The following is a 15302-nucleotide window of genomic DNA, read 5'->3' as shown; positions in this document are numbered from 1 at the left end:
GTACTTAAGGAAAAGTAGACCCTACTGGTCTATGGGGAATACTTCTTCCTTAGTAAGCATTTCCTTGCTCTCTTCCTCCATGTTAGGAGTCTACACTGATTCCGAGTTCAGTAAAGTGAGTCCAACTCACCCTGGACTTGACGTAGGTCCCACCTACAATGATCAATGGACTGCTTCAGAGGATGTTACGACTGACCCTGAGATGTCTACTGAGCAGTCTGAGCACTCAGGAGATCACAGTGTACCAACAGAGGATGGAGACAGTAAAAATAATGACTTTTTTAATGAAAATGGGGAATACGGTGGCGTTACCGATGGAGAGGATCTGATCGCAGTTGACTCACCTGGTGAAAAACACGAGAATCGAGAAGAAGGCAGTGCCCCGGGAACAGACCCATCTAGTCACTGGAACCCAGGATCAAATAATGGTAGGACAAAGTCTTTCCTTGGGTGGTGGTTTAACCATAAAAAGTCAATCAAAGATGATGCAAAGACGAAATACTTTGCATTATTAGAGCTTTTTACCTAATTTCCAACTTTCTGTCAAATTCTCCATAGTCTTTAGTTCTGTCCATAATAGATTCTAGCTGATTATATTGTGCTTCTTTGTACTTGTTCTGTTGTTTCTCGGTGTGGGTACCTATTCTTGCTTTTCTTGCACATGATAAGATGATACATACAAGCCAATCAACTCAGAAATTGTACTTAGGAACTTGCTGGTAGCACATTGATCCTCCCTATTAGAGAATAAGACCACCATCACTGGATTATGAAAGAGATATAAGAAGCTGATCAGTGACTCAGGGCTTTAATGTCCACTGAAAGCTGAACTATCTAATTTGAGTTGACCGATCCTTTAATGTTTTATGCAATGTTATTTTGCATAATTGCAATGGAAATGGGTCAAACTGAAACTTTGGTTTTGTGTCAATAGATTTCTTCACCGTTTTCAAACCACAAGGTCAGCCTCGTGTTTTTGCCTAAATTAGTTCTCCAGGAAGTGATGAAACCTTTTCACAAAAGTGGGCTGTGAGCATACAGCTCCAAGATGATTAGGCCTGGATTAACCACTAAGCAAAAAACATGCTTAGGGCATCCAGAGGATGGAGCACCATCCTAGCTATTGTCCCCTCAAAGGGTAATTGCACTTTAAAACAAAGTACACCTATTTATCTATTGCCCTGAGCTGACTGATCCCACCATTCCCCTAACAACAGGTGTCTACTTATCAACATTTGACTGTTGTGGCCTCTGTGGTTTAGATCCCATGCTACAAGCCCTCTCTCTCCTGGCCCCATGCACTTCTGTGAGGCTCATCTACCCTTGCGGGGTCTTCTGTTGGGCTGGCCTGGAAGAAAGCTGAAGCAAATTCTAAAATTTTCCTACTTTTATTTCACTTTCAACACTCATTGAGTCATAATTTCTTGTCAGTTAAACAACAGTGGCACAGAAGTCAGCACAGAGGAGTGGGTTGTATAAATGTGGTGGGCAGGGGCGGACTGACAACTCATGGGGCCCCCGGGCAATAGGGGATCATGGGGCCCCTGTGTCCTCGCCCACACTCAAATCACACCCAAAAAAGCCTATGAAATGTACCAGGGGCATCTCATGGGGCCCCCTACTGACCCCGGGCCCTCGGGCACTGCCCGAGTTCCCAAATGGTCAGTCCGCCCCTGGTGGTGGGTCAGCGTTCAGGCCCACATATATGTGCATGGCCAGCAAGACCTGAGTAACTGCTATCTTTTAAATTAAGTGACTTGGAAAGCTTTGAAGCCAGGCACATCTCCAGGCAGAAAATATTGTTAGAAGTATGTCAGTGATGACAGCCCATCTATATCTTTTAGTCCAAAATTTTCACTAATTGTAATCAAACTGTGCACACCTCTGGCACACCAGTTGAAATTTCACATCAGTCTGATGGTGGGAAGGTCTGGCTAATTGAGCTCAATCTCAATCTTCATGAGACTGCAGTCGCTTTTGCAGCAGTTTTTTCTTATTCCAGGTCACAATGCTGCGCAATGCTACAGTTACATAGTTAGTCTGGCTGAAAGAAGACAAAAGTTCATCCAGTTCAACCATTAAAAAAAAAAAGTTATAATCCTACACCCACAGTTGATCCAGAGGAAGGCAAAAAAAGCCCAGCAAAGCATGATCCAATTTGCTCCTGCAGGGAAAGGAATTCCTTCCTGATCCCCCCGAGAGGCAATCGGATATTCCCTGGATCAAATGTACCTATAAATATTAGTATCCAGTTATATTCTGTGTATCTAAGAAAGAATCCAGGACTTTTTTAAAACAATCCACTGAGCTGGCCAGAACCAACTCTTGAGGGAGTCTATTCCACATTTTCACAGCTCTTACTGTGAAGAAACCTTTCCATATTTTGAGAATAAATTTCTTTTCCTCCAGATGTAAAGAGTGTCCCCTTGTCCTCTGTGATGACCTCAGGGTGAATAACCGAGTTCACTATATGAACCACTGATGTATTTATACATGGAGATCATATCCCCCTTATGTATTATACATGGAGATCATATCCCCCCTTATGTATTATACATGGAGATCACATCCCCCCTTATGTATTATACATGGTGATCATATCCCCCCTTATGTATTATACATGGAGATCACATCCCCCCTTATGTATTATACATGGAGATCATATCCCCCTTATGTATTATACATGGAGATCATATCCCCCTTATGTATTATACATGGAGATCATATCCCCCTTATGTATTATACATGGAGATCATATCCCCCCTTATGTATTATACATGGTGATCATATCCCCCCTTATGTATTATACATGGTGATCATATCCCCCCTTATGTATTATACATGGAGATCATATCCCCCTTATGTATTATACATGGAGATCATATCCCACCTTATGTATTATACATGGAGATCATATCCCACCTTATGTATTATACATGGAGATCATATCCCCCCTTATGTATTATACATGGTGATCATATCCCCCTTATGTATTATACATGGAGATCATATCCCCCCTTATGTATTATACATGGAGATCATATCCCCCCTTATGTATTATACATGGTGATCATATCCCCCCTTATGTATTATACATGGAGATCATATCCCCCTTATGTATTATACATGGAGATCATATCCCCCCTTAATCTCCTCTTGAGAGAATAAATTCAGTTCCTCTAATCTTTCCTCATATCTGAGCTCCTCCATGCCTCTTATCAGTTTGGTTGCCCTTCTCTGTACTTTCTCCAGTTCCCCAATGCTCTTTTTGTGAATTGGTACCCAAAACTGAACTGCATATTCCAGATGAGGTCTTACTAATGATTTGTATCGGGGTAATGATATCTCTCTCTCTGGAGTCTATACCTCTTTTAATACAAGAGAGGATTTTGCTTGTCCTTGTCTCTTTCGGTCAACTGACCAAGTCGACCGTGCTTATGCTTATCAGATGCTGTTTTCCCGGAAACTGTATATGCCGTCATGACCTTTGATACTGCACCTCACGACACGGCAAACAAATTGACACCTTCAGTCACAGAGGCCCCAGCTAAGCAGCACCAACAATTTGCCCTCTTAGAAGCTCAGTAAGCTCTGACGTGACTCCCTATTACTGGTGTATAAAAAGTCAGAGTATACCTCATTTCATGTAAAGGAATTGAGGGTAAGAGCTAAAACCGAAAATCCAATATGCCCATGTGAATGGCTGTTTATATTGTACTCATAGTCATAAATCATTCAGAGTACATCTTCTTTTATGTATAACATTGAGAATAGGAACTACAACCAAAACTCAAATGTGCTTACTTACAGTGTTACCAGGGGCGGACTGACCATTTGGAAACTTGGGCACTGCCCGAGGGCCTGGGGTCAGTAGGGGGCCCCATGAGATGCCCCTGGTACCTTTTTCATAGGCTTTTTTGAGTTTGGGCAAGGACACAGGGGCCCCATGATCCCCTATTGCCCAGGGGCCCCATGAGTTTTCAGTCCGCCCCTGAGTGTTACTAAACCCACAACAGTAAAATCAGTCTGTAGATGCAGTAAAGCATGCTTATTATACTCACTGTGGAACCTAAGGGGTAAATCCTTGTGTAAAAAGGCTGTTTGATCCTGTCTTCTCTGATCCTCCCCTTCTACTGTCCCCAATTCATCTGCTGATAGTACAGAGCTCTAGCAGTCACTCTGCACATGTTCAGTTCACTTTGTATGGCTATAGTTTTTTTTATCTTTGGGAGGGTGCATGTGATCAGCACAGGGCCAATCTGCACTGTCCAGACAGAGGGTCATGCAGCCTCATTAGCTGAATAAAAACTCCTTCTACAAGCTTTAACCAGTGCTCAGCTGAACACTGATAGAAGTCACAAGACTGCCATATACTGCAGATGAGAAAAGGCATTTAGCAGTTTATATTTACTAAAATAATTGCATTTCCATGTTGTGTGTAGTGTGGGAGACCAGATATAGTGAATGCAGAGTCCGGGGTTTAGTAACACTTTAAATTATTGTTACCATGTTATTATGACACTCATAGAGATTAATCAGAATTTACAACATGCATAAAAAATGGAATTTATAACATCCATAAAAAATGGCTCTGATGAAAGCCTTTGTACATAAAACACACCCATCAAATAGGTAAACATGAATAAATATAGTTTAATAAGCGCACTTACATTGAAAATTGTGCTGGTTCTTGGCCTGTCAGATGTTCAGACTGCACACAAGAGTCAGGAAGCATTCAGGCATATGGCAGGAGGCAGGATTGAGGTTTTTAGAGATAGGTTAGATATAGGTGAATTAGTGTCCGAGGTGACATTTTCTTAGCAGGGTGTCTCTTTGACTTTTAATAATATCTATATTTAATATAAACGTATTTCAAGTAAATAAAGGAAGTGTCCTTCCCAGTGCTGTGAGGAATATGCATATTGATGTATTTACCATCATGCACCCTGTTCACTCTTATGTTCCATGTGCTTATTCCTCAGAGTTCCCAGACACACATGATTACCACCAGTCAACTGGTGACAGTGACAGTGTGGATCCTTCCGCCGAGGATTTTTCTGCCAAGGACACTTCAGGATCCACTCAGAGCAAACAGAAGAGGAGGGCAGCTATTCCAGGTAAGATGGCGGTTTAGAAGGTCTGGTATTTACCAGGAAAGGTTACAAACTTACAGACCGCTTGCAGTCACAATGGTGTACATAGATCAACTCTGTTGCATGAATGTATGGAAACAGAAACAACATCTCCTGTGCTCAGGGACCCAGATCAAGGGTGGATTGACCACTTATGGAAGTTCGTCCACCAATGGATCAAAGGTTGTGCAGCTCTTAACAAGGCTGGGGAAGGCCAACCAGTACTGCAAAGTGAAACAAAAAGAAAGCGCACCAACCTTGCGCATTACCTCAATACAAAAACTGTGATTTTATTAAAATGAGATATATACTCATAAACAAAGCAGTAAAATAAGATCCTCAGAGGAACATTATAGTACAATACCAGTGTGAGTCACATCAAGGGGGGAGACTCTCAAAGTTGACGCGTTTCACATTTAATAAAGTTGACGCATTTAATAAAATCACAGTTTTGTATTGAGGTAATGCGCAAGGTTGGTGCGCTTTCCTTTTTTCCTTTTTTGCAGCATGAATGTATGGTTCAGAGGTCATGAAATCATGTATGTGAGCGATGCAGGTGCTTGATACAGATATTTGCTTTTCTTACGGGAAAGTATAATTGCTTGGGGTTAGTTTATCATAATTTTATAATCACCTTAATATTAGCTTGTATGTGCCCCTTCATTGCCAGGTTTTCAGGGCTGTAATAGTTTGACTGACAATTACTTGGTCATACAACACTGTACCCACTGTATTTAAAAAACAATGTTTTTATTTTACATTTTTTTTACTATATAAAAGAAACAATACCAAGTAAATAGGTACAATCACAATGATCATAAGGCACAGAGCCACTCTGATTGGCTTTGTGCATTTTGCCTGTGATTCGTGCTGTCTAATGTCCCTTTCACATGATTGGGTCCACTTGTCCATTGTTCAGGCTGACCCGATTGGACTCTCTATTCACTTCTATGGAGTGGTGCCCACCTACCTCCAGTCTAATCTGCTAAACACAAATGGAAGGGGATCAATTCCCCTCTGTCTGTGCGGATCGGATCAGAAGGCAGTTGGGTGTAAATGGACATCCGGTCCATTTACACTCAACCGTCCATAGAGCAAAGAAGGCTGTGTCCATGTCTGTGCATAAGCAAAACAGACACGGGGCTGTCATGCGCCTGCTCCATTCTGCTCAGCGAAGGATGAGCGGACAGATCCCCTACTGAGCAAGCGGCTTCTGCCCTGTGTAAAGGGGCCGAATGGCAACATAAAACACACCTGGTGTGTGCACATACAATAAACACCATTTTATAAATGGCATTACAGAGAAAAAAATCCACTTACCCACCATTTTTTCCAATATGGCAGTGATAAAGTGGTGAAAGAATGAACATTTTTAAATAGTTGTTTACATTGTTTTTGCTATGTGTACAGACATTTTGTGGTATTGGTGAACATCTATTAAAGGGTGGACCTGTGACACAGGATTAACAGAAAATTACGGGTTTTCCAAAGAGAGAATAGTGCTGAGGAATTCTTCCAACAGAAGAGTTTTCTGACTCCTGGTGACCACATGGATAGTGTTTCTCTAGAACAGTGGTCTTCAAACTGCGGCCCGGGGGCCAGATGCAGTCCTTTGCTTGCTTTTACGCAGCCCTTGGGACACTATTTAATCCACTGATACCAATGATGGGTATAATTTCCCCCCCTGACACCAATGAATGGGTAAAATTCCTCCCAATAACACCTATAATGAAGCCTAATGACACTAATGATGGGGCACAATTCCTCCCAATGACACCAACAATGGGGCAGAATTCGTCCCACTGACACCAATGATGAGGCATTGTTTTCTCCCACTGACATTGAAACCTTTTCTACTCCCAATGGCCACAGTCTGCCCCCCTAAAGTCTGAAGGACAATAAACTGGCTCTTTGTTTAGAAAGTTTGGAGACCCCTGCTCTAGAGTCATTGGGTCTTCAGTCTTCTCACAGCTTTTATATACTTTCTGTATCTGTATATAGCCACCTTATTTCTCGTTGTTCTCTCCTGTCCACCTCAATTTTCCCAATTATAATTGTAATTTCTAATGGATTCTTTCTTCTCATATTATAAGTTCAAAATAAAACAGCTTCAGTCTTGTATTCCGGGATTTCTCCAGAACAGTTGGGTCTTCAGTCTTCGTAATGGCTTTTTTCTGGGTCTGTATTCTGCCACCTTATTGCTCAGTGTGCTACTCAGTTCCCCTCAATTTTTCCAATTATGATTGTCTTTTGCAGTTGATTTTTTCTTTTTAGAGATGTCCAAATAAAACATCTTTAGTCTATTATGTGGGCTTTTAGTCAAAGGTTCAGCTTGATTTGTTGAAGGATTTGTTTGTACTCCTTGTTGTCCACAATATTCTTAGAATTCTTTATCTCCAAAGTCCAAAGGCATCTATGCCATTCTTATCTTGCTTTTTCCTTGTCCAGCTGATACAATATTAAAAAAAAGTTGACAGAGGTTCCAACCCTATAATATAACCTTTTTGTGATATAATAATAATACAATTAAACCCTAAAGTGTCATATGCAATCACAAAAATCCCAACAAAAATTGTCCAAAAAAGGAAAAGAAAAGTCCAAAGAAAAGTCCAGTGTTCAAAAGGTCTGAAGGGATCCCTTCAGACGAAGTCCGGAAGTGACGAAACGCGTTAGTGGAGTGACGTCAAGACGCGCGTACGCAAACCGGAAGTGTCGCCGCGGCCATTTTGTTGGTTATCCACACATGGTTTTTTTGCATTTGTTTGTTGGAACTTGTATAGGAGCCATGTTTGGAGCTGGAAATTCTAAATTTTAAATGTAAGTGGCTATTAAAATTTTCCCTATACTTTGAATATGAGTCCTGAGACCCTTCTTGTCTTTCTGAGGACCTTGGAAAAATTTATTTGAAGAGAGAATGGAAGATCTCTGATCTATAATGCTGATAAGCTGATTATATACATACAGAGGGTTCTTACGGGATGGAATAGGATTCAATCCTTCCTATTGGATGAAAAAGTTTGGAAATCTGGGACCTTTTGAACACTGGACTTTTCTTTGGACTTTTCTTTTCCTTTTTTGGACAATTTTTATTGGGATTTTTGTGATTGCATATGACACTTTAGGGTTTAATTGTATTATTATTATATCACAAAAAGGTTATATTATATGATTATTGCACTTTCTAGGGAGAAAGTATGACTTTTTGAGGGGTTTGAAGTAGAGGAGGTTATATATTTATTAGAGGTTCCAACCCTCCTGCACTCTATCTATAAAAAAGGTTTTGGCTGGAGTTAGGCTTTATATATTAATGACTGCCACCCACGCGTTCATACATACTGATATAATCCCTTCCTAGCATTCTCTATAATCCTCCTTAAAATGGGAAATTTGCCCATATATTTGGAACAGTGGAAAATGGCTGCAGGAAGAATTATTCATTGTGTTCTACTTCTCACGTCAAATAGAGATCCAAGATAAGAGTCAGCCACCCCGAGACAGAAAGAAATGGCTAATGTGATTACCAGTCACCCTTCACCACATCAGAGCTGAAAATGAAACCTGTTTTACTGGCACAGAAGTTTAATCCCTTCCCAGATAATTCTCCCTACTACTCTGGAGACAACCCCAGATTTGTCCTCAACTGTGAAATCAAGTTGTAAGAAATAACTCAGCAGGTTTTGGACTGTTACCAATGATCCTATTGCGTTCTTGGAATGCTGACATTCAATGCGATCTGCTAAGAAAGAGCTTTTCATCCCTTAGACTCTAAATAAAAAATAAACCACATGGTAGTGCATGTGACTCCATTTAAATGATGGATTTATCCTTAACCCTCCAACCTCCTTTGTATATAGACAGTTCCATTGAGAAGACCCATTGGCTTTTCATCCTACACTCTACTCTCTATTGGTGCTAATATTAGTTCATTTTCATCACTTAATAGGCGGATCCCCCTTGCAATCCTCACTGTAAAGCAACGTTTTTCAACATTTTTAACATGGAGGAACCCTTGTTCTCAGGGAACCTCTGATAATCATTACTATATCTATAGCTCGCAGTACATTAGTGTGATGGTCAATAGGGAGAATGCTTCTTACACCTGTGGTCATTGGGCTGAATTCATCCTTACAGATAATAAAAAAGGTCATTGCTGTCAGCAGTTACCTAACTAAAAGGCGAAAGCTGCTCATTGCTCATGAAACCCTAGCTACTTCTGGAAGAACCATAGCGTTCCATAGATTCCTGGTTGAGAAGGGTTTCTTTAAAGGATATCTACAGGCAAATTTTTAGTTTTAGTTTTTGATGATGTAGGGAATGGTTTAACCACTTTGAAACCGGGCACTTTTACCCCCTTCCTGCCGAGGCTGATTTTCAGATTTCAGCGCTGTCGCACTTTGAAAGACAATTGCACAGTTATGCAACTCTGTACCCAAACTACATTTTTATCATTTTTTTCACACAAATAGAGCTTTCTTTAGGTGGTATTTATTCACCACTAGGTTTTTTATTTTTTGCTAAATAAACAAAAAAAGAGTGAAAAGTTTTGAAATTAACGCGTTTTTCTTCACTTCTGTTATAAAATTTTGCAAATAAAAAATTGTTCTTCATACATTTAGGCCAAAATGTATTCTACTACATTTCTTTGCTGAAAGTAACCCAAATCTGTTTTTATTATTTAGTCTGTAGGAAAGTTATAGAGTCCACAAACTATGATGTATATCTGAAAAAATCTAATTTCTTGAGGCCTAAAAATGTCAGAACCAGGGGTGGACTGACCATTTGGAAACTCGGGCACTGCCCGAGGGCCCGGGGTCAGTAGGGGGCCCCATGAGATGCCCCTGGTACCTTTTTTCATAGGCTTTTTTGAGTTTGGGCAAGGACACAGGGGCCCCATGATCCCCTATTGCCCAGGGGGCCCCATGAGTTGTCAGTCCGCCCTGGTCAGAACAGTACAGATATCCCCCAAATTACTCCTTTTTGGAAATTAGACAGTCCAAGGTCTTTTGTAAGAGGCATGGCGAGTTGTTTGAAGTTGTAATTTATTTGTCATAATTTTTTTGAAAATTAGGAAATTAAAAAATAAAATTACAAATTACATACTGTCACCAGTGCTGTACAGTGCCATCACATAACTGGTGTGACAGTGATTAGGGACACTGAATGGTGACAGTATGTAAAAAAAAAAATTTTTTTTTTATTTATTTATTAAATTTTTTTTAACTCACTGCAACCAGAGCAATATAATGTTACCATAGTAACATTGTACTACTCTGGGGAAGTGATCAGGATTATTATTTTTTTACACAATATGATTGCTTATTGCAGCTATAATCACATCTAATCACATGGAACAGATGGGTTGTGATTGGCCCTGTCCATGCCATGTGACCAATCACAACTAACAACACAATTGTAACAATGAATGGCATGAATTGAAGCTATTCATTGTATACAATTGTCATGTGATGTGCTATGATTGGTTGGCACACTGATCAGTCATCGACACAGCCGGTGACAGATTGAGCCCACAGCATAGCCTCACGGCCATGCGCGAGGCATGTTCCGGGAGGACTTCGTATGACATCCTCCTGGAGTGTCGAAAGTCCTGCCCAGCTGTCAAATTGTCATAGGCGAGGGGCGGTAAGTGGTTAAACTCCTGACAGTTTTTATACAGTCCGTTTCCTGTAGACACAACAGGAAGTGAGATAAAGGTAAAGGAAATCCCCTATTAGTTGTCACCAAAACAGGTGTCTCTATTAGAAGATTTCCTCTCTATTCCTGTTAAAACATATCTAAACCTAAATTAAAAATATAATATATTGCAGCTTGCCAGTCTTTAGATGTGGTAATTGTATTAGTTTTCTTCCTTTGACCTATTTTTCCCTTATGTTCACCTGGTGATTCTGCCAGTAACAAACTTCCAGGCCTAGTGCGGCAACACTCACTCACCCTTCTGTATTCAGTCAACAGAAACAAGATAGAATCATTATCCATTGCATAGAGCAGTTGTTACCAAACTTCAGCCCGGGGGCTGGATGTGACTCTTTGCTTGCTCTAATCTAGCCCTTGGGGCACCTTTTCTCCCAATAACACCAAGGACAGGACAGGATTCCTCCCATTGACACCAATGATGGGACAGCATTTCTCTCACCAATACTAATGATGGGGCACCAAACCTACTGCTGACATCAATGATGGGGTAGCATTTTTTCCACTGACCCTAATAATGGGACACCATTCCTCCCACTGACAATGATGGGGCACCAAACCTACTACTGACACCAATGATGGGGTAGCATTTCTTCCACTGATCCTAACAATGGGGCACCATTCCTCTCACTGACAATGATGGAGCACCAAACCTACTACTGACACCAATGATGGGGTAGCATTTCTTCCACTGACCCTAACAATGGGGCACCATTCCTCACACTAACAATGATGGGGCACCAGACCTACTACTGACACCAATGATGGGGTAGCATTTCTTCCACTGACCCTAACAATGGGGCACCATTTCTCCCACTGACAATGATGGGGCACCAAACCTACTACTGACACCAATGATGGGGTAGCATTTCTTCCACTGACCCTAACAATGGGGCACCATTCCTCCCACTGACAATGATGGGGCACCAATCCTCCCCTGAATAACAAAAACTAATACCAACAAAGGGTCAATATTCCTTCCACTGATACCAGTGATGGGGCATTCTCAGTTCCCACTGGCCCAAGTTTGGTCCTCTTAGAACCTGAAGGACAGTAAACTGTCCCTTTGTTTAAAAATTTTGGAGACCCCTGGCATAGAGGGTGGTGGTTCTGTAGAGCCCAGAGAACAGTGTCATTGATAACAGTCAGCACAAGCAAAGAGCACAGGAAGTTATCTGCTCGCACAATTTTTGGCAAGATCAACAGGTATTTTCTTGGATTTATCAAACAAATATAACAAAATGCTTTCAATGGCATAGTAAACGGACCAAAAGGGACCAAATATGAGATGTTCATTGTTAGGGTTTACATACACTTTAACTCACAGTAAAGTTGTGGATTTCCCATTATTTTCTGTCTTGAGAATGTGGTCACTAGGACAAGATATTGAGGTTGACATACAAAACCATAAACACTCAACAGAGCTTATAAAAACCTCCACTCTCAGCAAAACAATAACCAAAAAGTTTATAATTTAGCTTCACTTTTTATGAAAGAGTCTAAGTAGCTATGTCAACCGTTTGCTATAGTGACATAGGAGCTGATGAAAGAAACTACAGCATGCAGTGATTAAAGGAGGGGGGGGGGGGGCAGGCAAGGCTTTTTTTTCAGCTGGAACACCTCTGGCTCAGGACCTCTGCTCCCTGCTCACCACTATCAGTTGTAAACACAGACGTTTGGCTTCTGTGTTTATAAGTGACAGCTTGTCTTCCAATGGCTCCCACAGATCTGATCTCCTGAGCGGCTCCCACTGAGGAGTGCAGGATGGGGACAAGGGAGATGCAGGTGACCGGGTGCAGTGCGGATGCCGACACCCACATGATCTCCCTGCAAGTGAGAGAGGCGGAGCCTCCTACAGTGTGCAGGGAGGTCCTAGAGCTGGCTGGGGGCTTCAGATTAATACAACAATAAATGTAAGATTTGTGGAAGATGGTGGAGCTTTTAAGGAGGGGGGTAAAGATGGGGACAGTGGAGAGGGTCGCATGCAGAGGTCAGAGCTTAAGAGGGGTAAAAGTGAGATGTGGACGGGAGATGCAGAGGTAGGTAGCTGTGGAAGAAGGTTGAATTTTGCACTCTGTATATAGCGCAACCCTGAACTCTTCAGTCTGTATGCAGCACACCCCGAACTCTGCACTCTGTGTGTAGCACAACCCTGAACTCTGCACTCTGTGTGTAGCACAACCCTGAACTCTGCACTCTGTGTGTAGCACAACCCTGAACTCTGCACTCTGTGTGTAGCACAACCCTGAACTTTGCACTCCGCGTGTAGCACGCCCCTGAACTTTGCACTCTGTGTGTAGCACGCCCCTGAACTTTGCACTCCGCGTGTAGCACACCCCTGAACTCTGCACTCTGTGTGTAGCACAACCCTGAACTTTGCACTCCGCGTGTAGCACACCCCTGAACTTTGCACTCTGTGTGTAGCACGCCCCTGAACTTTGCACTCTGTGTTTAGCACACCCCTGAACTCTGCGCTCTGTGTGTAGCACACCCCTGAACTGTGCGCTCTGTGTGTAGCACACCCCTGAACTGTGCGCTCTGTGTGTAGCACACCCCTGAACTGTGCGCTTTGTGTGTAGCACACCCCTGAACTCTGCGCTCTGTGTGTAGCACACCCCTGAACTCTGCGCTCTGTGTGTAGCACACCCCTGAACTCTGCGCTCTGTGTGTAGCACACCCCTGAACTCTGCGCTCTGTGTGTAGCGCACCCCTGAACTCTGCGCTCTGTGTGTAGCGCACCCCTGAACTCTGCGCTCTGTGTGTAGCACACCCCTGAACTGTGCGCTCTGTGTGTAGTACACCCCTGAACTGTGCGCTCTGTGTGTAGCACACCCCTGAACTCTGCGCTCTGTGTGTAGCACACCCCTGAACTCTGCGCTCTGTGTGTAGCACACCCTTTAACTCTGCAGTCTGTATGCGGCACACCCCTGAACTCTGCACTATGTATGTAGTGCACCCTGAACTCTGCACATATCACACCCCAAACTCTGCATGTAGCGTACCCCTGAACTCTGCACTCTGTGAGAAATGCACTTTTGATGTTTAATGTCCCTTTAAGACCCCCTCACTTTTAGTGAAGTTTGACTACACTCACAATTTGATGTGGTTTGGAGTGTGTGTGGGGGGAGGGGAGTTTGGGGGGCCGTGGCTGAGTTCCTGCACCTATTTTATACATATACCAGTCTGGCAATTATGTTAAATAACACAAGCGTGACAGTATGATCCTTCTTAGTAATACATGCTGCATTTATGGAAATGTTCTGATTTATTATTATTATGTCGAACTAGATGGACTTGTGACTAACTATGTCGTTGTTCAAACCCATATTAAAGTAATACTATTTCTTTGACAGATTGGCTGATTGTGTGCGTATCCCTGGTGTGTTTGGGTTTGATCTTCTCAGTCTGCATCGCACTCAATGCCCGCAGAATGTAAGTATTATATCCTAAAATCAAAATAGGATGAATTGATGAATGAATCTTACAGCAAGAATAATGGTGTCATCTATGGCATCCAATCATATTCCATATTGTCTCCACAGTGTAGGTTAAGGCGTGAGGGTTTTCCCTGATTGGCTGCTTTTGGCAACAACTTCATTGTAAATTAGATCTTTTGAGGAACATTTATTAAAAAAGTTTCATGTTTAATAATGTGCAGTTTGCGTGGAAAAATATTAGCATGAATCATGGAGGCTGATTTGCGACCAACACAACAGACTTAGTTCTGCATGATTGTGTGGCCAAAACACATCTTTCTGCCTATTTCCTCTGATTTACTGCACTTCTTTTGCAATTTAAATTAAACAGGTGCAGCTATTCTGATTTATTCTGCTACTTGCGTACAGATATTAAATCTATCCGTTAATTGCGATATAAAGTTTAGATTTCAACAGATTAGCAACCCCAATCATACAGACAGTATTGATTCATGTATGTTTTTTGCCCCTCTACATGTTGGTGATGAAAAGCTACAACTAGATGTATTGCTATGATTAATGGCCTCATTTTTGGTTTGTTTCAGCTTTTGTTCCACTTTAACTATGGGGTCATCCATGGACACTGGAGACTCTATAGGGCAGGGGTGTCAAACTGGTGGCCCTCCAGCTGTTGCAAAACTACAAGTCCCATCATGCCTCTGCCTTTGGGAGTCATGCTTGTAACTGTCAGTCTTGCAATGCCTCATGGGACTTGTAGTTTGGCAACAGCTGGAGGGCCGCCAGTTTAACACCTGTGCTATAGGGGGTTCAGATGTCTTTTATCTACCACCCACTGCCTACCGTGGTGCTTAGCAGTATCAGTGTACCAACAGCTTCTACAAACCTTTTATTATGTTGTATGAATTTTGATGTAACTTGATTAGAACAGTGATAGATAGCAACAGAGCTGGGATGTTGGCAGACAGAGATCTTTAGGCTCTGCAGTTATAGCTGAGTTCACCAACAGGCAAAGCATTGCAACTTC

The 15302-nt window shown here is 42.0% G+C and overlaps 1 protein-coding gene across 2 annotated transcripts in view; it reads left to right on the top strand.

Annotated features, from left to right (window-relative positions):
* The window catches only part of CD44 (CD44 molecule (IN blood group)), an 86916-nt gene that overhangs the window by 60084 nt on the left and 11530 nt on the right, over positions 1-15302 (top strand). The window contains exons 5-7 of one of the 2 annotated variants that reach the window (XM_089677355.1): positions 87-428; positions 4983-5117; positions 14195-14273. In XM_089677355.1, coding sequence (XP_089533481.1) covers positions 87-428; positions 4983-5117; positions 14195-14273 — 556 coding nt within the window. The remainder of the gene's footprint in view (positions 1-86; positions 429-4982; positions 5118-14194; positions 14274-15302) is intronic. The other variant, XM_089677356.1, reaches the window with a different exon arrangement.

Source organism: Staurois parvus, unplaced genomic scaffold (assembly GCF_062004578.1).
Source record: "Staurois parvus isolate SC_StPar_1 unplaced genomic scaffold, SC_StPar_1.0 ptg000184l, whole genome shotgun sequence".
Taxonomy (NCBI): domain Eukaryota; kingdom Metazoa; phylum Chordata; class Amphibia; order Anura; family Ranidae; genus Staurois; species Staurois parvus.
This window is presented reverse-complemented; position numbering and strand designations above follow the sequence as displayed.